At 29.1% G+C, this 22,530-nt stretch overlaps 1 protein-coding gene across 3 annotated transcripts in view; it reads right to left on the bottom strand.

The window, feature by feature from the left end:
- LOC113517266 (G-protein coupled receptor dmsr-1-like) overlaps positions 1-22,530 on the bottom strand; it is an 82,436-nt gene that overhangs the window by 9,898 nt on the left and 50,008 nt on the right. For 2 of the 3 annotated variants that reach the window (XR_003402264.3, XM_026901898.3), the window contains exons 3-4: positions 7,817-7,997; positions 817-983 (exon numbers count right to left, since the gene is read on the bottom strand). Coding sequence is in view for 2 of the 3 variants with exons in the window: in XM_026901898.3 (XP_026757699.2) it covers positions 817-983; positions 7,817-7,997 (348 nt within the window). In the remaining variant the exon portion in view is untranslated. Of the gene's footprint in view, positions 1-791; positions 984-7,816; positions 7,998-22,530 lie in introns of all 3 variants that reach the window. The other variant, XM_031912491.2, reaches the window with a different exon arrangement.

Genomic DNA, 22,530 nt, shown 5'->3' with positions numbered 1-22,530 from the left:
GTTCAACATATTTATACCTAAATATTTTGTTTTGTTCTATCTTCAAATGTATTTGTATAATTCTAAAATAATTACATCTCAACTATAATATTTGTTACGTTTTTACACAATTTAAATTTAAAGTGGCGATTATTGCTATAAAGGTTTCACGGAATACACTGTGACGCCTATATAAACAATATGGTCTTATACCTTCTAATTTGTAATTTTATGGCTATTCTTACTACCTACCCTTTAAATTAAAATATTGCTATGTGTGGACAGTTATGCAGTTCTTTACCATAAAAAACACGCTATACAGGTACCCCCATATTGAATTTATTAAAATCTCTCACTGTTATATTATTTTTACTTCATTAACATAATTTTGTGCACATAATAAATATAAAATAAAATTATAAACGATTCCATTGTGCGAATGACTAGACAGTCAATTTTTTACTTAAATTTGTACAATATGATGTATAAACTGAAATAAATAGTTACGGTGTAGGTATACATTCTTGTGTAATTTAATAATCAAGACATGCACATAATGATAATTATACTACATAAGTTACTCATATATGTGCTATAAAAGCGTTTATGATAAATAAAAGTGGCGATATATATTCTAGGTACAGTTAAATCTGTTTTAGTCTAGCAATCTTTATTTAAAAAATACAGTACAATTAATTATTTATTAGGCTGTACTATTTTTGCACATAATATAAAAAAAAAATTAAATAAAAAGCATACCTACATCATAGCTACAATTCTACGTGGATTACTATTGGCGTATGGTCACTTACACAATGGAATCTCGCCTTCTGATACCTGCGTTGTAGGCTCGAGTTTCGTAGCGAACTTCGCCGGTTCCTCGGTAGCGGACAGCATGCGTCGCGCTAATCTGGCGAACGTGCAACGGAACTGCCTACTCATGCTGCAGTACAGCACGAAGTTAACAGAGGACGTGAATAGCGCTAGAACGTCCATCAAGTCACCTGTTAAAGAAATTCACTGTTAACTAAATGCAAGTGTTACAGTCGTTATAAAACAAGCTACGTCAGTACAGGTAAATGACTCCTAAAAAATAATAGGCATTCCTGTGTACTAAATTTAAGTTCTCATCAAAGCTTTGACGTGGATTGCACTACGACAAAGCTACGGCAGAACTAATCGAATCATATCGAGTCCCGAAATAAATGTAAGTTTACTTATAATAATTTATAAAGTGTACATACATTCTATTTAAAAAAGGCTATTTATTAAACACCGATAATATTTACATTCATATATCTACAGTCATTCGAGGATAGATAATATCGTCGAGAAATATGGTCGAAAAGAAAATAAATTTTCCTAATCTTTTTAGTTTTTGTAAGTCCTCTTTTTATCTACTTAGGTATAACTTTAGTAGGATATTTTTTACGTATAACATTTATTTTCGTACAAAATTCTCAGTTTGCGAGTTTTACTCGTACTTGATTCGTTATATTATTAGTAGGTGTTTATATTCGTGCAGGTATATTGTAAGTTAAAATTTGTTTAATTTTAAGCAAGTACACAAGGTAAACCGCTAAAACTTTATGAATTATGTTGTACTTCATTTTTATTCTGTTTTAAAGACTTATTATTTTAACGTAAACTATATTACTGTTTTCTAACTAATTAAAACCAGATTTGAACAAAACGAACAATTTTGAATTGCCACAAAACAATATAAAATTTCCATGACATTTCAAAATGGAATTTTATTAATATTTATTAAAAATGTAGATATGACTTAAGTATGTGGATTGTAGGTTTATTTATTCTTAGTTAAATGTAATTTTCGTTCGAACCTAATTATAAAAAATATTGGCTATCCTTATAAATATGCTCCGTATACAAAATACATAAACGATTTGCAGGGTTTTAATAAATGGGGTATCGTTATGCTTGTCTTAATTAAGGGAAGTACATGATAAAAGAAGAAGAAAATAAATAAGGCGGCCATAAACTGTCAAAAACTTCGCAAAAGCAGCTGCTTTTTGCGAATTTGTCACGTCCGCTTGCTACTTTATGGTAGCCTTTTAAAGCTAGCTGCAAGATTAGAGAGCTGGTCAAGTGCGGACTAATGTAGCAGCGATCGAGTAAAGCGCTTTGCGCTAATGAACGGCACATGAAGTAGGTGCATTTGAGTGGTCAATATATAATAAATAATAAAAGCAGAAGAATATTTAGTGCATTATTAGAACGTCGAATGTTATCCTCAATAGTATTTTTATTATTTTATTAAGGTTTATATTTACAATATTATGAAAAACATAAAAAATAAATTTCTTATTAAAACTATTTTAGAAAATAAACTATACCATATATTAATAAGGAAATGAAATATATATGAATAATTTATGATGGTAACACGAACGGGGCTGCTAGAATAAAGTTACTTAAGCTTGGCTTAATGTGACGTGATGACTTTGTATAAAATTGGGACATACACTGTCACTGTGATTGGCAAGATTAATTAAATTGGATTAGGTACGTGGTTCCGCAATCCCAATGTCATACGTCAACATATTTCTTTACCTTCTTCATAACACTTTCGCACATCATAACCTAATTTCTTTCATATATATGTTATACTGGTATATGTATACATAGTAATGTCTCATTGCAGGGCATGGGTTTTATTTTTACATTTAGTAATAAGATATAAGAATAGTACATACATATAGTTTAGTATAGAATTTAATATTGAGGTTTCATTTTCTTTAACAGACGTATCCAATCGTCTCTTTTCACATTTTGGAGACAAGGGAAAAGGATTGTTTCTAATAAGGAATAGCAGTTTCATTATTAGTAATATACTCGATTAGGTTAACATTCAGGTGATCCGCGGTTAATTTCTGGTAAATTCGTCACGATGGACCAACTAACCTGATATCACCCTCACTGTACTAACAGCGCCGGCGAGGCTACTATTCTATTTTCATCAATTAAAAAATAAAATATCTTGGCAATGAAATTGAGTACAATGTATCATTACTGTATAAAAAAGAGTCTTTGTTATTTATTACTCAGAGATTATTCTGTACTTTCGCATACAGTATCCAAAATAACCAGCATCATTCAAAAGCCTATGACTCTTCGTCTTTTAATGTTAAAGAAAAATAAGCAATTCCACAAATCACAGATTCTATTGATCGTTAATGGATGTTATTTATTTGTATTGAAACGATTCATCAAACTCGTTAATGTATTCGATTCATAATATCACAAATCAATCTTTTTCTTAGCGAACTGTACTGGATCTAACTTATAATAATATTGTAATCTTTTTTGCAATTAGTTACATTTAGAGTAACTGAAATCAGTATTTTTTTTCGCAGTTACATATGATGTATTTATTATAGATTTCAATTGGCGTTTATTGTGTAAACATAAAATCGACTACTTGTGTAAACAACTTAGTTATCTCCATTTAATATTCAAAATAATAATATTTTAATTTACATATGTAACAGGCTTTTCTAATATAACCTATTACGTTTATATTATTTTTAAACTACTTTGATTGAGATTTAGCTTTCAATCAATTAATTTGAAATAAATATTGAAAACTCGTGAATACTATTCATTAATATGAGATCTACTGTTATAATCATCAAAACTACATTTTATATAATAAATTTAATATTCATAGGGTTCAACTCTAACAGAAGGAAGATATATTTGTTTCAAAAATTGAGGTATCTACTTAAGTACGTATTGACTCCACCGATAAAATTCATATGACTTACTGTAATAAACCAGAGACAATAATGATTAATTTAAAAGTATCAAGAAAGAAAATTAGTTTTAGTATATACCAATACACTTTTTGATGTTTCTACTACCAAAACAATGGTTATTTATTTGCTGCAGATGAATATAATATAAATAATAATTCTTTCATATGATTTTATTTTACTGGTATTCATCCAGTTTAGTGTACTATGTATATTTACTTAAGCTATTAGATTTGCTAATAGCTTTCAATTCCAGGCTGGAAACCAGTGGCAAAGTGAATAGATTTTATTATTAATAAAGGTATTTTTTCCTAAAAGAATCAGTTATTTTATGATAAAATGAAAATGACACAAACATAACATCAAAAAAATTATAATTAGGTAAAAAAAGAGAACTGAAATATTAAGTCTAAAAGCTCATGAAGCGTAAAAAAACTCGTCTAAAATATATTTGTTCTTTGCCCCTTTATTAGCTACTCGTTGTTACGGAAACTGTTTAATTGATTTTTAATCCTACTTTGTAATTACTTTCGAATGAAGTAAAGTTGAAATGTTCGGTCTTATTTACTGTTTTAATTTGATTTTTTTTTCTAGACTATCCGCAGTGCGCTGTTTTGAATTTGAAATATTTTTATCAATTTCGAGTATTAATTAATATTTTTGTAAAATGATTGGATATTAGGTACCTGTATGTTTGTAACATACCTACCTACATACCTACTTTTTTATATACTTTCCTTAATACATATGATTAAAGAAATGCGGTGGATCTATATTGATTTTTTTAATACCATGAACTATTAAGTATATGCGGCCTGCCTGATGGTAAGTCACCACTGCCATCTATACATGCTTGCAATAATAGTGATGGTAGTAAGACAAGATATTTAGTAACAGTAAACGAATATATCTACTAAACTAATAAATAGTAGATATGTTCTTAGCAACAGTCTATTTTTCATCGGTATGTAGCTAATAAATGTCTGAAACGATGATGATGAAGCGCTATCTAAGAATTGTTACACTTTTAGAAACTCGCTTGGTAACCTGTAATATAATATATAATACCTAATAATGTTCCGATATATTTTATGATTCTCATAAACTATTACAAAGAATATTTGCGCTGGTGATTGTAATTCGCAAGAGTCTCTATTCCGCCGTGATATATTATTCTATATAAAAGATATTTGTAATATTTATCGGTGTTAATAAGTAGTTATTTATATTTTTTCAAACATGCGTAAATTAATTCTACCTTGTAGGTTACGTCGTAAAAGATACAAATTTTAATATTTAGTCAAAACAATTTTGTAATAGCATTTTATTTTCGAATAAAGTTTTGATGTTGTGGCTAAAACTGATTAGACAGCTGCTTGTTAAACTGATGGATCGTGAAATTAATTTACGTAGCAATGTGAACGGTTTATTTATGGGTTTCTTGGCGCAGTTTTTGGCTGTTACACGAGTAATATAGGAACTTTATGTGCCCACTTTAACGAAACCGATATGTTTTTTACTATTTTTTTTTTATTGTTTTACAGATTTCCATTAAATTCCCCAATGAATATATATAGTAATTTATATGTGACCGTACCTTTCTCTGTACCTCTTTTTTAAACTATTTATTAAAACAATTTTTTTTGTATATCAGTCTAATGAGTAAAATAGTGCAGTCTTTGATGCAAGAGGCAAAATTCGGGTACCACGAGTTGTTCTAAATAAAGTACATTTCTAAGCCTTCCTTGTGTCCGTCAAAATGAGTTCATAACATGTTGTGTTTATGGCGTGTATTTTGGTGGAAACAGTTATTGTGTCACAGAATATAGTTGTAGTACAACAGTAAACCTACACACATTTAGTTATCACCACAGTATAAGTAATAATATTAAAGCAGTCACTATTATGATCACACATAAAAGTTATAATAAGTAAATGATGCTTCGTTAAGCGACTTCAATACGTGTATAATACATACCAAATACATCGAGGAATAACGAAACGAAGACGCCATTCTTCATTGTATTGTTGTATTTAAAATATTTGAATTTAGAATACTATAAAATGACGAATAGCCATAAAAGTAAATTCAAGTATAAAGAGAATCACTTTTTTTAAAGGCGTTTAAAATAATACAGATAAAAGCGTAAGTAACTTTATGTGTTACGACAATGAAAAGGTAACCAACTCATAGCAGCAGATTATGCGCAGTGGTATTCTTTGAGTACCTTTATAGAGATATTTTTATTATATTACAAAAATGTAGAGAAAAGCTTTTTAACCATATAAAATAGTACCTATTATATAATCTTTGCATATATGTGTAGATAAAGTGTGGCTATATAATGTAATATATAGAGAAGATAAAAATTAAAAAGCTCCAAAAAAAGGAAGTTTTTAATCCGTGATGTTGGTACGGTAACCTCGCCTGAACTTGCTTGGGTACCTCTATCCCATTCGTGTTTCAACCGTGAAGCAGTTGTGTTTGCATGGCTGTGTTTCGGTTTGAAGGGTGGGATATGGCGTGAATTTACTGGGTACAGAGGAATAACACCTAAGTCCTCAGGAATGGCAACGCCTGGGGGGTATCATGGGCGAAACAGTATACTCTGTTATGTCCATGGTACTGCTCATGTCTATAGGCGACGGTTACCACTTTCCATCAGGTGGAACGTCAGTTTGTTTGCTATTCTAAGTTGTATAAAAAAAAAAAAAAAAAAAACCATCGGTATACACTGGCGGAGCACCAGTGAAGTATGATAGATGAGGAGGAGTCTATGGAAGAAATGAAAGTTGACCTATCATGAAGAATTAAACTCGAATTAACAATGATGGGACCACGTGGAGGTCGACCTGACAGGCTATTACTAATAATCCCTTTCCCCCCAATAAAGAAAGTTATCAGTGACAGGTCAATTTATTTAAGGTATTTTGATTATTGTCATTAAAATCAGATAATAATGATGTCTCAAGGGTCTCCCCATACTTATATGCCATTAGCGTATTATTGCGTCAATCAAGCGAAAGGACATATTTTATTTTTCCTTATATTAGTTGTGCTTTCTCCCTTTGTCATCTCTTACAACCAGCGTCTAATGGTAGTGGAGACGCTATTGTATTTATGCTTCGTCACCATATCACTCGTCATAACTAAAAGCATCTTATACTTATTTAGCAGCAGGATATTTGTCTATGATTTCTATATGTATTACTTATTACGCAATTTGTTATAAAAAACAAGACACGGTAACAATATTATATAAAAAATTATATAATTTAGTTTATCTACTACTTCAGTCACAATACATTTTGGCCACCGTTTGTTTCTTGACATAAAAAGGATATGAAAAGAGAATCTCTAATATTACACAATATATTGTGTTTATTTATTAGATAATATTGTCAGGAATATATGGTTATGGGTGTACGTAAATTAAGTATTTACCTACATACTTTTGCAATGATGTAAACGTTAGTACACGCATTACTTGAGAACGGATGGATTTGGATTCTTTTAATTACACAAATAATAAGATTTTTAGGAAAAAAAGAAGTGGAAATCGGTCAGAATGATGTCTGACAGTTTAGCTAATAAACAATAAAACTAAGGAAACAAAGCAAAGATGACGAGTTTTGTATGTAAATATATTGTCCTATTATATACTAATATACATATAATTAAAATAGAGCAAATAATTGGCAATCCAGTTATATGTAGTATTCGTGAATGACTGAGAATAATTAAATTATAATAAATTTGAAAAATAATCTAAGTATCGATATATGTGCCTATATCGATTTTATTTAGATACTTAGATTATTTTTCAAATTTCAAACGAGTACCCGAGAATAATACGAGTATAATTATTCAACAACATTACATCGTAGTCGTAGAATACTGACGAATCTTTATATGTAATATTTGTCAGATCCGTCATTATTCTACGACTATGACGATTATTACATGTTATAACTACTTTGATTTTATTTATAGTTAGTCAGGCATAATATCTATTATCTGTGGTGTTCATTAATTTTTATGAGATATCCGGTCACCTTACCGAACATGCTGTAACAGCTTTTGAAGAAGTCCGGCGCGAGGGCGCTGGCGAGGCCTAACAGGCCTTGGGGGACCTCTGTCGACAGGAATAGGCCCAGGACTGCTAGCAGCATTCTAGTTGTACGGTCCGTCCTACTGGCACGCCGTGCACATGACTCCTCTGCTAGGCACTGCTTCTCCGGCTGCAACATATTTACATAAATTTATAAATTAACTTGCAACCCGTACCGGATTCACACGAATACATACAAAGAAGGTATTTTATTATTTCAAAGAAAATACGCCTATGTTAGTCGTTGATAATGTAGCTTTCTATAGGTGAAAGAATTTTAAAAATAGGTTAAGTATTTTTTGAGTTTATCCATTATAAAAAAAGAAAAATCATATTTTTTTCTTCATAGTTTTTTCTCATTCTTCACAACTCAAGTAGTTTAAGACTTCGATTTGTTTACCTTCTACGTATGAGTAAACTAGTTATTATGGCAAAACAAATTATTTCTTTAAAAACTGAATTAATCGATTTCGATAAAGTTTTGATGGTAGTTCCATCTGTAAGTATATCCAATAAATATATTATATCAGATAAAAAAAATCCAAATCGGCTTACAACTGGTGGAGTTATAAGGTAAATAACATACATAAAAAACATAAAATAGTAGCCTATGTATTACTTTATATATATATATATATATATATATATATATATATATATATATATATATATATATATATATATATATATGTGTGTGTGTGTGTCAAGTTCCGAAGTCAATAGCTAAATTGGAACCTTATTAATTTCATCATGTGTATCTGTCTGGCCATATATTATAAATTTTGGACCATATGTATATATAAATATAAATAGATAATAAATGTTAATAAGTTTAAAATTAAATGACTTTCAATGCAAATAATACAAGAGACAATAGTTTTCCCTAGTTCCTTAAATTATTGATTGCAAAATAGTGTATAGTCTCAATTTAATTGCATTTATTGCTTGACATCTTTCTTACGCTTTACTTGGATACTTCCTTTGATGCCCCCAATCAATAAGTACCGTTAAAATTTAATTCTAGACTGAGCTATATTAAATTAAAACGCACGAGTTCTGTTCACATTTTCCCCAGGTTTATGTTGATAACGGAAAGCAAAATCAATATGTAGTATGTCACAGTTATTTCATATTTCGTTAGATATTATTATTTATTTTTCCATCGTTACTTTTGTAAATATACGCTTTGTTAGGAAAATAGTAAGAGAATGTTACAATAAGAAGGGGTCAAGGTTTCTAGTACGTAGTATGAAAAATACTCGATTCACAATTCTGAACTAATTATAATGCTTCTTTATTTAATATCCTAATTTACCTATAATTAAAGTTATAACTACGTATTAATCTTATACTAATTTATTTATAATTTAAATTGATATTTTTCTTGGAACAAGCTCTTAATTCATTCATGGGTCATTATTTAATAAGGAGTTTTGAAAACGGCAAGTTATAAATATTTGTCAAAGTGAAAGGGTACTTTAACAAAATCAATTAATTTTAGCATTTATTAAATCATTAATCCTTCTCAAAATGTTATACTCGTAGATCTAATTTATTCAAACTTACACAAATTTAATAGATATTTTCAGAGACCGTGTAACTTAATAAGTAAATTAGAGCCAGCCCTTGCTTGTTATTGGACTTCTTATCCAACAAGATTTTATTCCATAAAGAAAACTGGCTTAAATCGGGACATAATTAGTATGGAAGTGACACTAGAATAAAAAAAAGAGGTTTTGTAAACAATAATATTTTATTGTTTACAAAACTTCTTTTTTTGTCAGTTTAAAAAGTATGCAAGTTGGTAAAATTTATTGTAATTATAATCTTTTACAATACATCTAAAATTAAACGTCACCATTTGTAAAAGAAGTTCTTATTTTTATATTAACCTTTTTATTACATTTTTTTATTTTTTGAAAGCTAGAATATTTTTTATTAATTGAAAGTTAATAAGAATATAACAACGTGTTTAATATTCAACACAGATTTGCAATAATTATCTTACTTTCTACTTTCACGCTAAGTCCTTTATGGGATTGGCAGAAAAGTATAATACAATATTCACCTCTTTCTACCAATTTTTCTATCCTTTAACTATGGATAGTCAGAGATATTTGCTCACATTATATATTTATATTTGTGGTAAACGTAACAATTTTTTTGCCCGATTGTTTCATAAGAAACAAATCAATATAATCTTTATAAAATTAATATAATGGTAGTCAACCCTTTTAATAAAAATAGCAAAACTATCTTATTAATATAATTATATTGTAATTGAACGATGCCTATACATGAAAGATATATAAAAATATATGTAAGGGGTTTGAATAGGAGTAATAAAAACTAAAACTAAAATTTATTTGCTTTTTCTCTCTCAGTCTGTCTATACATTTGTTTTAGCATCACGTAAAAATACTGCACCAAATTGAATGTGGTTTTTACTGATGTATTTCTGAAGGTCTCGCTTAAAGACTGGTATATGTTTCAGCTTCTACGCCATATAATAGTGGTATATTTTATTAGCTTTCCTATTTCTGACCTATTCGTGCGAAGTTGCGGACAAAAACTTGTTAAAAGTAGAATAGAGACGAATTAATTAAGAAAGTTAAACATAATACGAATTCATATTATAGTACTATAATACGTGAGTACTGTATAGAAAATGATCTTTTGAAAGACGCGTATGTCTAGACTTAATAACAAAAGCAAATCAAAGTACTTGGTTACATTCGGTTTGAATACGTTAAGTAATACTACTTAGGTTATGCTTTCAGAACAGTTGTTGTTTGTTTATCTAACAACTTTATGATGTTCTTACAAACTTCAGCAAAATTTACATAGAGCATCAATACTTAAGAATGTTATCGGAATGAATTTATTTCTGAAAGGTATTATTTTTAGTTATACCTACTTAATATATAACGATGATTTGCAATTTACATTTTAAAAACTAGGATCTGTATTAATAAGTACTCGTACATCTAAGTGAATAACAACATCGAATAAATGTTTAAGATGTTATTTTAATTGTCAATTAATATTTTCTTTAATGTACACTCAAGATTGTTGTTATATTTGAGATCGTTTTATTAATGTGGATCAAAGTGACTGGGATTTTATTTATTTATATTACACTTTATTGTACCGTTTATAAAATAGTAAATACATTTAATTGTAATGAGAAATGATACAAAAGGCGGCCTTATTACTACTAGCAATCTCTTCTAGACAACCTTTGGGTAGAGGACATTGAGAAAAGAAAGAAAAACAAAGGGTAGGTGGCGCACTATTATATATAAACAAACATATACAAAGATATATATATAGAAGAAGAAGAAGAAGAACACGGGAAAATAGCACTTAAAGGGAGAGATAATAGGATTTAACAGAGGTTTTGAAGCTAGCGAGAGATTGAGCACACCAAGTAGAGGTGGGTAGTGAGTTCCATAGGCGAACTGCTTGTACAGTAAAGGAATTAGAATAAAAGGAAGTGGAGTGAGTGGGAAATTTGAGACGGAGGTTGTTGACACTGCGTGAAGTATGGGATTTGTCTATATTTTTGTAATATTGTCGTTTATTCTAATCCAATATTAGTGATATTTTTTACAATGGATAAATTTTGCTTCCGAATTGATTCCATGAAAATTTTGTTAAAATCGAATTTTGTTATTGATTTTTAACAAATTCTTAAATAATTTTTAATTAACAGAAAAAAATAATTGTTTTTGTATACATATAATTTCATACCAAAATATATAGTTTATATATTTTAATATTTTATTTAACTGTATATTTGTTTATGTATTAATAGTTGTAGCACTTCAGCTACCCACTTACTGTACCTGGGTTGACTGGAAGAGATCTCTGTCAGAGATAAGTCCACCCTTGCTCACAACATTTATAAATACATTATTTTATATGTAACTTACAAGTGCGATAAAGAATATATATATATATATATATATATATATATATATATATATATATATATATATATATATATATATATATATATATATATATATATATATATATATATATATATATAGTTAAATAACATGTCCAGATATCTTGTTTAATAAAAATAAACTTTTGAATAAGGCATAGATAGATCATTAGATGTAAGTTAATTATTAGAAAGTGCGTGTATAGCACACACACTTTTTCTTAATGTTATACAGTATCACATTCTACAAACTTGAGATATCTTCAAGGAAAACTATGCAAAGACAAAGTTACGGTAGTTCAAATTGTGTGAAGTCACTAAATGCGTTTCAGATTGAGGAATTGGAATACTCAAATTGCTCAAGGCTAATGCTTTTCCAATGCGTTCAATTAGAACAAGGTTAGTTTGCAATATTAGATGCATTAATGGAGATAGGATATTACTGGGGAATTCTACTACGTTTATAGTTGACGGAATGAGCAATAGAATGTGTTTCAGTAGTCCAATAATGTTTCAGATCAAATGGGATTTATGTTCGTAAGTCCCGGGATTATTAATTAATTCCAGGTTCTAAGTAAATATATTAATTAATTTATTTGCGTGATGAGCACACCAGATTAATTAAATTTTCTCCCATTTGCTCAGAAATTATTATATTATTAAAAAATATAGGTAACACACACACACATATTTATATATGTACGAGTATACTCAAAAATTCCTAGTAATGATAAATAAAAGAATGTTGGTGGCCCATATTACAACAGAATGCTTGACAATTCCGTTTTGACTTGTTTTTTTTTTTAAATTAATCTTGGAATGGCATATATTAAAATAAATTATATATTTTTAGATATTTATTGAAGATTGCGTAAGTAAGTTTTTTTTTAATAAAAAGAATATGATTGAAGTTTGTATTTATGGTAATCAGCACGAATGATTTTCATAACATAATTTTGTATTGTTTAACCAAAAATTTGTAAAAGTTATGATACATATTTTTCGTTATTTAACTATACAAAATGCAATGTAATTTTAACTATAAATAAAACTTCCGTTTCTTTAATTATAGAAAATTTTCGTCTCTGTGAAATTAAAAACCAACGTTTAGATATAGGTATAACTCAGCAGGCGCTTCGTCCCTTCAAATTCATTTTGGATGTACTGGGCTTTGTCTCATCTTGCTAATATTTCTGGTTCTGACAGTAATGTATAATTATTTCTACAATGTCTGTTGAAATTTTCAGCTACACTCGATAACTTTTGAGGGTTCCGTAGAAATTCATTGTTTCGTTAAAGATTTCTGTTTGTTTATCATAGTACTTTTTAATGCTTCTAAACGAAATGATTAAACTGAATTGGAATAAAGTCAAATAAAAAATAAATATGCGCTTAAGTGATAGGTTAGTCAGATCCTAGATAGATTAGTCAGGACCATCAATCGAATTTTATTATTACGGTGAACGTAGCACTCAGTTGTGTTCATTTAAATCCAACGCAGAAGACCCTAGTATTACCTCACGGATTATTTCAGTTTGTTAATGATATTTATAATTTATAATAAGCGTCGGAAGAAATGTTTGATATTCAAACATGTAATATATTTACTTAATGTTAAACATCGAAGTCCAAAGCTAGAGAATTTAACAAAATAAAAATTTAAAAGGGTGTTCCGAAATAAAACCTATAAAAAAATTACACTATTTATTATAGGATATTTTTTGTATGTACTTACAATATATACTTGTTGTAATTTAGAATTAAGTATAAAACTTTTTTAAAAAGGTTGAGGTAACTAAATATAAGTAATGAATGGATTTTTTTTAAGAAAATACGCGGCTATTATATCACCACTTATCTTCAGGTGGGTCGTATGCTTGTTTGCCACCTCAGTGGTATAAAAAATGTACTTATGCCATGTTTGAACTTGGTTGTTCATATTCTTTTCTTTAGTAAAAGTACCTGCTGACAATATTGCAAAGGTTTTGGAAGCAACCACATAGACAGGCGCTGCCCCTCGTCAGAGACAATTCTTGCAGATATCACAATCTCTTATTCACACAGCCCCAGGTCAGAAACATGTCATCCGTTACCCGCGTTGACACGTATATCAGACAAGTCGGTATCAGTGTATTCTGGCATTTCATACTAAACTCTGTGACCAATATTCGACTTAAATATCTGCGCAATTTATATAGGTGTGTGTAAAATTTATATATATTTGCTCATCGAAGTGACTTTGTTTACTGCAGACAAATCGATAATTATCATGTACATTTTTGGTATTAATTTTATATACAAAAGCACAACTTCGGTGGCTCACAATGTGATCATCAAATCAGATAGCACATCTGATGTATAACTATACCATGCTAAATATTGATTCTATATAATACGATCACATTTTGCCAAGTATATTATGTACAGAGAATATCTTAGTTTATTAAAATAAAATAAAATATATTTTAATAATTTAAAAGAAATAGAGATCACAATTTGATAAAATCCAGAGAATTAATTTATGTCTTTCATTCAATTTTAAGAAATTTTGGAGAGGCACTTCAATATATAACGAGTACCATACAATATATATTATGTAAGTTTTCCAGTAATTTTATAGTATAAAAAAGATTATTATGTGCTAGTATCAGATATAAGAAAAGTATCAGTTACTTATAAATAGCTAACATTTATCAGCTGCTATAGGCTTAATATATGTAACTTAGCTGATATTATATGTAAAAATTTCAGTACGTATTTCCTAAGTATTTCGACTTCCTTTTCTAAGTGTTGTTCGTAATTCTACACTATTGCATTCTTTCAAGCTATTGTGAAAAGTAATAGGTTCAGGGGTTTCTTCAATGGCCTCTTGAAACGCAACTTCTCCGTCGTGTACATTCTTTTATTCTTTTTTGGGAAACAAACAGTACTCGCGGTGTAAGTGGTTTGGGCTCTGGGAATGTATCATTCGTTTGTATTAAAAAGCCTGTTGATAACTTAGGTACGTAGTATTATTATCATGATAATGACTTTTTGCACTTTTTCACTTTTAGAGAACAGTGTAATTAATGTAATTATATAATAAAATTATAAAGTTATTATTAATCGAAACATTAAAGTCAATATTTTTTTATACTTTTTTCCGCTGTTTTGAGAGATTTTTAATAAGACTATATTTCTATTGTATTTATATTTATAAGTCTATGTGTGAATAATATATGCCACCATTTTCGGTAGTTCTGACTTAGTTTTGTTATTATATTTGTATTGATCGTATTGATTACGAAATTCATTTCTTTTTTTGAAATATAATAAAATAAAATAAATATCATGTAAACTATAAGTATTTTTTTAATAATAATATTATTATGAATATACTGGCTAGTTTAGGTATGCAATTTCAGCTGAAAAAAATCTGCTGTTGCTTTTTTAAATAAAAGTTGAGTTTACAACATAAATAGTGAATAATTTAAAAACTACCATAAAACTGCATGTTTATAAAAAATAACTAGAAGAATAACATTATTTTTTATTTATATAAATACTAATAGGTATTAGGTAGGTAGGTATTTAGTACTTGGAAAAGATTCAGGCACAGAATTGAATGACGTCGTTTTGGTAGTGACAGGTCATATAAGTAGATATGATGATGGAAGTTGGTCCTGTAAGATCATGGAATAGAGACTAAGAACTGGCTGGATCAAAGCCGAGAGACTACCTATGTGGTGGGCAGACGTTATACCAAGCAAAAACAGTGGGTAGCATTTATATGCGCACAACGAAAGATCGAATCAATTGGCGGAGCCATGAACAGACCTATATCTAACAATAGATAAACCAGAGTTGAGATATATAAATAGATATATGTGTAATTACAAAAAATCAACGTAGGATCATTTGCGAACGTACATTACTAGATTAATTGTAATAAACAAAACGTCTAAATAAAATACGTAATGTTTATATAAATCTGGAAATAAAAAAAAAACATGAAAACGATCTAAATGCTTTCTATGTTTATAAATCACTTGTATATGTAGATAAAAGTATTTTAGGTTCAATTTTGAAAACAACAGAATAGTGAAAAAAAACTATTTCTATATTATTTTTTTTTAATATTTTTTACAGCTGCACAGTTACATTTGTGTTTTTAGTTTTATCAAATTAGTACAGTAAAAGATTCTTATCAGATCGCTAGTGTACTTCATGTCTATTTTCAATACAGTCTCATGAAGTTGTAATATATTCACCCTTGTGTTATGTCTGACCTGTCTGTTCTCGATCAATTTCGAAAGTTCAACGAAACGGATAAGTAGTTAATATTTCTTATAATTGGTTATCAGAATTACCTACTTATGGCTAATCTGTATTACTTTCTTATAACATACTCGGAGAATATAACTCAAACAACTCTCTTTTTTTTATACTTGGTTCACACGTGCGAAAACGTCTTAACAACTTCAATTTATGAAACACGTTTTTCAAACAGAAAAACGAATGTAGAAAGTTCCAGGTAATTCTTTTGTGTTATTACTCGTGCCTAACTTTTATATCGAATACAAACTTTGTAGGGACCTAAACAAGTTAATGGCTCAGCTGGTGGCAATTGATAACCGTTACAATGCAGAGTTAAAATTACATTAGGTCTTAAAGTCGAGGGATACAGGCATAGTATATACAGAAAGTTATAAAATCGAATAACTTACTTTATATGCAAACTGTGAGAATCGTTTTCATGCTTGTGTCTTTCATACATTGCTTATTATATGACTTAGCAATATGTTTGAAGGGTCGTTGTATTTTATTCCGACTTTTTCTATTATTTGGATAAGTTTTATTTTTAAATAACATCATTATACGTTAGAGTATTATAGCTTATCATTTTCCCTTTGTACCTTTTAAATGTAAGGAAGTTCAGAGGAATAAAATAATGTATGGAAAAATATCTTAAAAAGTATAGTTATTTTTATTACTGGGAGTTTTGTAACAATTTCATTATAAACTTTAGTAATTAAGAAGAACTTACAGAATGCGCTATTTGAGCTGGTAGGTCTTCTCGCAAAAAATTAAACTTAAGCCCACTTTAACTTGTAAAATTAAAGTTTTTAGACTTGAAATTTACTAACTCAATTATTTTGTTAACTAACTATATAACTGTATAGAATTATATGATATTATTAGTGATCCGCCTCGGTTTCTCAATAATAGATAGAATTTTTGAAAATAATTTGCAACTTACTTTACTCTCTGATCATGCAGCTTTCTATAAGTAAAAGAATTTTTAAAATCGGCTTAATAGTTTTTGACTTTATCCATTACAAATTAACAACAATAAAACCTTTCCTGATGAGGAAATATATATACATTGCTACATTATTAATTATTTTGTGGCAGGTAATGTGTAAATTGTATATGTGATGCGGGCCCAATTCTCGGCTGGACAAATTTAGGAAATGAATAATTCTAAATTGGGTTGGGTTGATGTGAGTGTAATCTGGTTAGTTACACATGCATCTATAGTATACCTAGCTCGAGAACCAGCTCCCCTAGACAAGTAGCAAACGAATCTATTGATAGAATTATGATTGCTACCGAGTCTATGACACAGAATGAGATGGCAATGTCCATTGTCAAACAAGTATATAAGTAAAAAGTACCAACTAAAAAGTGTTTATAGATAGAGTCTATGAGTTTTTGTTGCGGTATATTTATTTACTACTTCAATATAACTCGTATTTTAAAGTGGGTATATACAAATTTGTAACGAATTTTATTGCACTGTAACACCTGAATTCGCTACCATGTAGATACCTTTATTACTTACAATGACAATAATATATAGCATATACTTGCTGATAATATAGCTTTCAATTGGTAAAAGATTTTTTTTTATTTGTTTAGTAGTTTTTGAATTTATTCATTACAAACAGACAATTAAATATTTTCTCTTTATAATATTAGTATAGATGAAGTGATAAATAAATTGTTGTAACTATCGATTGCAAAAAGAATCATCAAAACTGATGTGCATTAAGATATCGTGCTGTTTAGATATTATTAGTTTCACAGAAAACTTTCTTCCTTTTTGATATGTTGAAAATATACCCCGTTCCAAGAACTATATAAAATTACATACATACATACGAGTACATATCTGTCACGCCTGTCTCCCACTAGGGTAGGCAGAAACAATGAAACGCCAAATGCTTCGATTCAAACAAACAAAAAAATATAAAATATATAAAATTCTTCTTCCTAAACTCTCTATTTATGTTATTAATATTTTAATTGAAAATATAATACGATTTCTTAAAATTCCAAACTTAAATAATGGCTTAAGCTTAAGACCAATAGGAGTTTAGTTTACTTTATGGATTTTATTAAAATATTTATAATAGCTTCATTCTTTTAAAAGTAAATAAGTATTATACCTAATTTTTAAAGTATTATTTACCAGAGGGAGACTTTGTATAAAAGTCAATTGCTTGGGTACCTCTGTCCCATTCGTATTTCTACCGTGAAGCAGTTGTGTTTGCATGGCTGTGTTTTGGTTTGAAAGATGGGATATGGCGTGAATTTACAGGGTACAGAGGAATAACATCTGAGTCCTCAGGAATGGTAACGCATGGGGAGTATCATGGACGAAACAGTATACTCTGTTATGCCCATGGTACTGTTCATGTCTATAGGCGACGGTTACCACTTTCCATCAGGTGGGCCGTCAGCTTGTTTGCCATTCTAAGTTGTATAAAAAAAATCTACCTACTAAGTACTATATCTAATTTAAGTCTACAAATTTAATTCAATTATCAAATTTGAAACTAAGTATTTGATAGTGCTCTATATTAGTATTTAGAAAATTAGGTAGGTATTAACAGTCAAATCTAAACTAATATTCCCGTAAACTCTTGTGTATATACTAAATCACTTTCATTACTAGAGTATGATTAATTATTCGTCAAAATTATTCCTAAACAAATTTTCTTATTATGCAAAGGTAACCTAGAAACATGCTAAGCAGTAACAACTGGCATTATGTGCTCGTACTAATTATACATACACAATTTACTTAAATATCACGTGAGTGTATACGTGTGTGTAATTGGGTCTTTATTCTGGAAGGTTCTTATGTCATACTAAATTGAATTTATGAAATAACTTTAATACACAAAAGCCGTCTTACAACGATGATTTATTAAGTAATAAATAGCTTAAACGTAATTAAACTAGTAACTCCTTAAATTATTATATTATATTGTTGACTCGTCATATTAAAATAAAATTAAAAATATTAATCAATTCATTAAACAGTATGTAAACTTATGTAATTCATCATGAATGTAACTACTCATATGTAATAAACAATTTCTCTAGGTGAATCAAAATGTCATATTCAAGTCATCTCAGTATTATATTACCATAAACATCACGGTGATAAATAGCTTACCAGAGGGAGACTTTGTACAAAAGTCGTTTGCTTGGGTACCTCTGACCCATTTGTGTTTCTATCGTGCAGTTGTATTTTTATGGCTATGTTTCGGTTTGAAGTCTTTAGTCCTTAGGGCAACGCATGGGGGGTATTATGGTCAAAACATATACGTATACTTTTTTATGTCAGTGGTACTGTTCGGGTCTGTAAGCGACGATTACTACTTTCTATCAGGTGAGCCCTCAGCTTGTTTATCATTCTAAGTTGCATAAAAAAATAGCTAGCATAAATCGATAACGCACAGCTTCTTATCGTATATGGTATAAATATAACTTAAAAAAATCCATAAACTCATTCGATAACTCATGTTGTAGGAAAGAGTGAGTCACTTGCTTAGAGTGATATATTAAATATTATAACGCCCAACTAAGATAATATTTTTTTGGAAGAAAGTCTTAAATATAAATAAATTGACAAGGTTATTATAAAATTATACTATTGATGGATCGAATCATCGTAGTCATATTTAAAAAGATGCATGGAATTAAACGTATAAATGTAATAAGTACAATTAAGACACTGTGACTGTACATTTTGCATAATCAGGACAAGAAAGCAAATAGTATTTAACCCATTAGTGCGTAGGAATATTAATATGGGGCAAATAGCTGCCTTATTAATATGTATTGCACTAAGTTTGCTTCACATCATGACCATTTAAGTAACTATTTATAAGTATACATACAATATAACAACGTCAATTCAATAAATTCATACACCTGCGTGGATAGAATAAGGCAGAAACACAGGTGTACCTGATTATACGTCGTGACATACGTTTTATATTCAGAATACCGCTTTGTCATCTTGCATTCGCTTTGTAATCTTATTATGAATATATTTTGGGAATAAATGTAATTGTACATCGTTAGTAAGGATATTTGATTTCTGTTAACGTTTGTTATAAAATTTAAACGTGGAGTATTTTTATGAAATGTGGAAAAAATATATGACGTTTGTACGTAAATTATGATCATATTTCAAAAGTTATTAAAATGTTATTGAGCTATTTTAAGAATTAAATTTTTTTTGGTAAATATATAGCAAACTTTTAGTAAGATAAAATTAGTATTGACTAGTTATTGCTATTCTAAAATATATATAAGGAACTGATGGGCAACTACCATAGAGACATTAAATTTCAAATAAATTAATTTACAGTCGTACGTAAAACGTGAAAGTTGAAAAGTAAAATTCAGAAAAAAAAATTACTGTACATAACAACAACAAAGAAATAGCAGCTTTAATCGTATAAATAAAAAAATATGTTAAATTAAAAACAATTAATAAAATTGGTTTAGAATGTTTTTTTACGCAACATAGAATGGCAAATAAACTAACAGCCCACCTGATTGAAAGTGGTGACCATTGCCTATAGACATGAATAAGTACATGAATAGTACATGAGCATAACAGAGCATACTGTTTTGCCCATGGGCATTCCTGATAACTAAGGTGTTATACTCCTGTATCCCGTAATTTTACCCTTCAATCCGAAACAACCATACAAACACAACTGCTTCACGGTAGAAACATCAATATGACAGAGGTACCCAAGCAAATGACTTTTGTACAAAGTCTCCCTCTGGTAATATGCACATTCTACAAAATTTATGGTGAACCTTTGGAAGTCACATAAAATCGTCAACGTATTTTACAATGAGTGTGAATCTTCATCTTAATGAATGAATGGACAGCTGTCTAATTATTACGGTCCAATTAAATTACCTACTAATAAAGGTACAAATGGTCCCATCTACGACACGTCTATAAATTATTCACGAAGTTGGGATCTAGGCGACATTTAATCGAATTTGTAATCAGGAGAGACAAAAGTTAGCAGATCATCGCCGGCAGAGGGAACATTTGATGTGACAGAGGTATTAATTGCAGCTTTCAAATGAATGATTTGGTATAAAAGTTTTGGAATTACACTGAAAAAAAAATGAAACTTTATTTATATAAACATGTTTTGATAATAATAATTAAGTATGACACTCACTGTAATTAAGTACACTTAAATTTATTATAAAAAGGGGTTATATTTGTAGCGTTAAACTACAATAATTCCATGACGAACGTTCTATTTTTTTAACACATGAGTATCACATGTACTTAGAGTAGCTAGGTAGTTTAAAGTTTTATATTTCCAGCATTTATGATGAAAATTAAATAATATCCTCGCCTGCACTTTATAATGGACTAATGTATACTCGTAAAAACAGAATTTTACAATTAGATTTTCCTTTAAGTTTACACGTTTGTTGCGAATGAATGAAATGAGAATAAATATCCTCGTAATAATTATTTTTTGTTTGATTTAAATTATAAAAAAATATACTACCTAAAAGGTCTTTTCTAAAATTCAACATGAAACTGTATTTTGTGAACAAGGTCGTATTTCTAATGCCAAAAGCTTTATCAGCCTTTTACTATCAAATTTTAAGAGTCAGTATAAAATCGATCATAAATATCTACGAGAATACTCTGGGCATCAGATTATGTACGAGTAGGTAAGCATACTCATGAGATATAGCTTGTTCAGTTGCATAAAGTCGCGTCTAACGTAGTAGGAGCGTAGAACGTGATCACGGTTCCCTAGGGATATAAGGGTTGTATATAAATAAAGAGGGGTTTTCAGAAATTCCATTGGAACGAAAAAAAATACAGATTTCGCGAGGGAAAAGTTAGGGGCAACAGTTAATTTATAGAATAATATGAAATAGAAATGGCAATAGAATTGAATATAAACTATATATAAATATATATAAACTATATATATAAAAAAAATCTATTAGATTTATAAATGTGAAAGTTTATAAAAATGTGTTGGATATTTTATATTTGTTATTCAGGTATGCTTTAACGGTTGCCACTAACTAAACACAAACGTAGGATTACAGAAACGTACAGTGATTCACATAAGAAAAGCTACGGGAAACAGTATATAATAATAATAATAATAAATAACTACTTAGACGTTTTTCGCCAGTCTCTTTTTTAGAGATGTAAAGTGATTTTACAATGTAAAACGTCATGGCAATCTTAGTAATTCAGCAATTGTACCGTTTCAATGGATAATATCTTCCTTTTAACTTGTACAATGGCTCCTTGTTAGAGTACGTATAAAAGGAAATCCCCGATGGCTGATTTAGCAGCGCGTCCCTTAAAAAGCTCGTCTCACTGGGACAACTTACTGAAATTTGAACATCTTGAAAATCT

Source organism: Galleria mellonella, unplaced genomic scaffold, assembly GCF_026898425.1.
Source record: "Galleria mellonella isolate WM207_F2 unplaced genomic scaffold, CSIRO_AGI_GalMel_v1 utg78, whole genome shotgun sequence".
NCBI classification, from domain to species: domain Eukaryota; kingdom Metazoa; phylum Arthropoda; class Insecta; order Lepidoptera; family Pyralidae; genus Galleria; species Galleria mellonella.
This window is presented reverse-complemented; position numbering and strand designations above follow the sequence as displayed.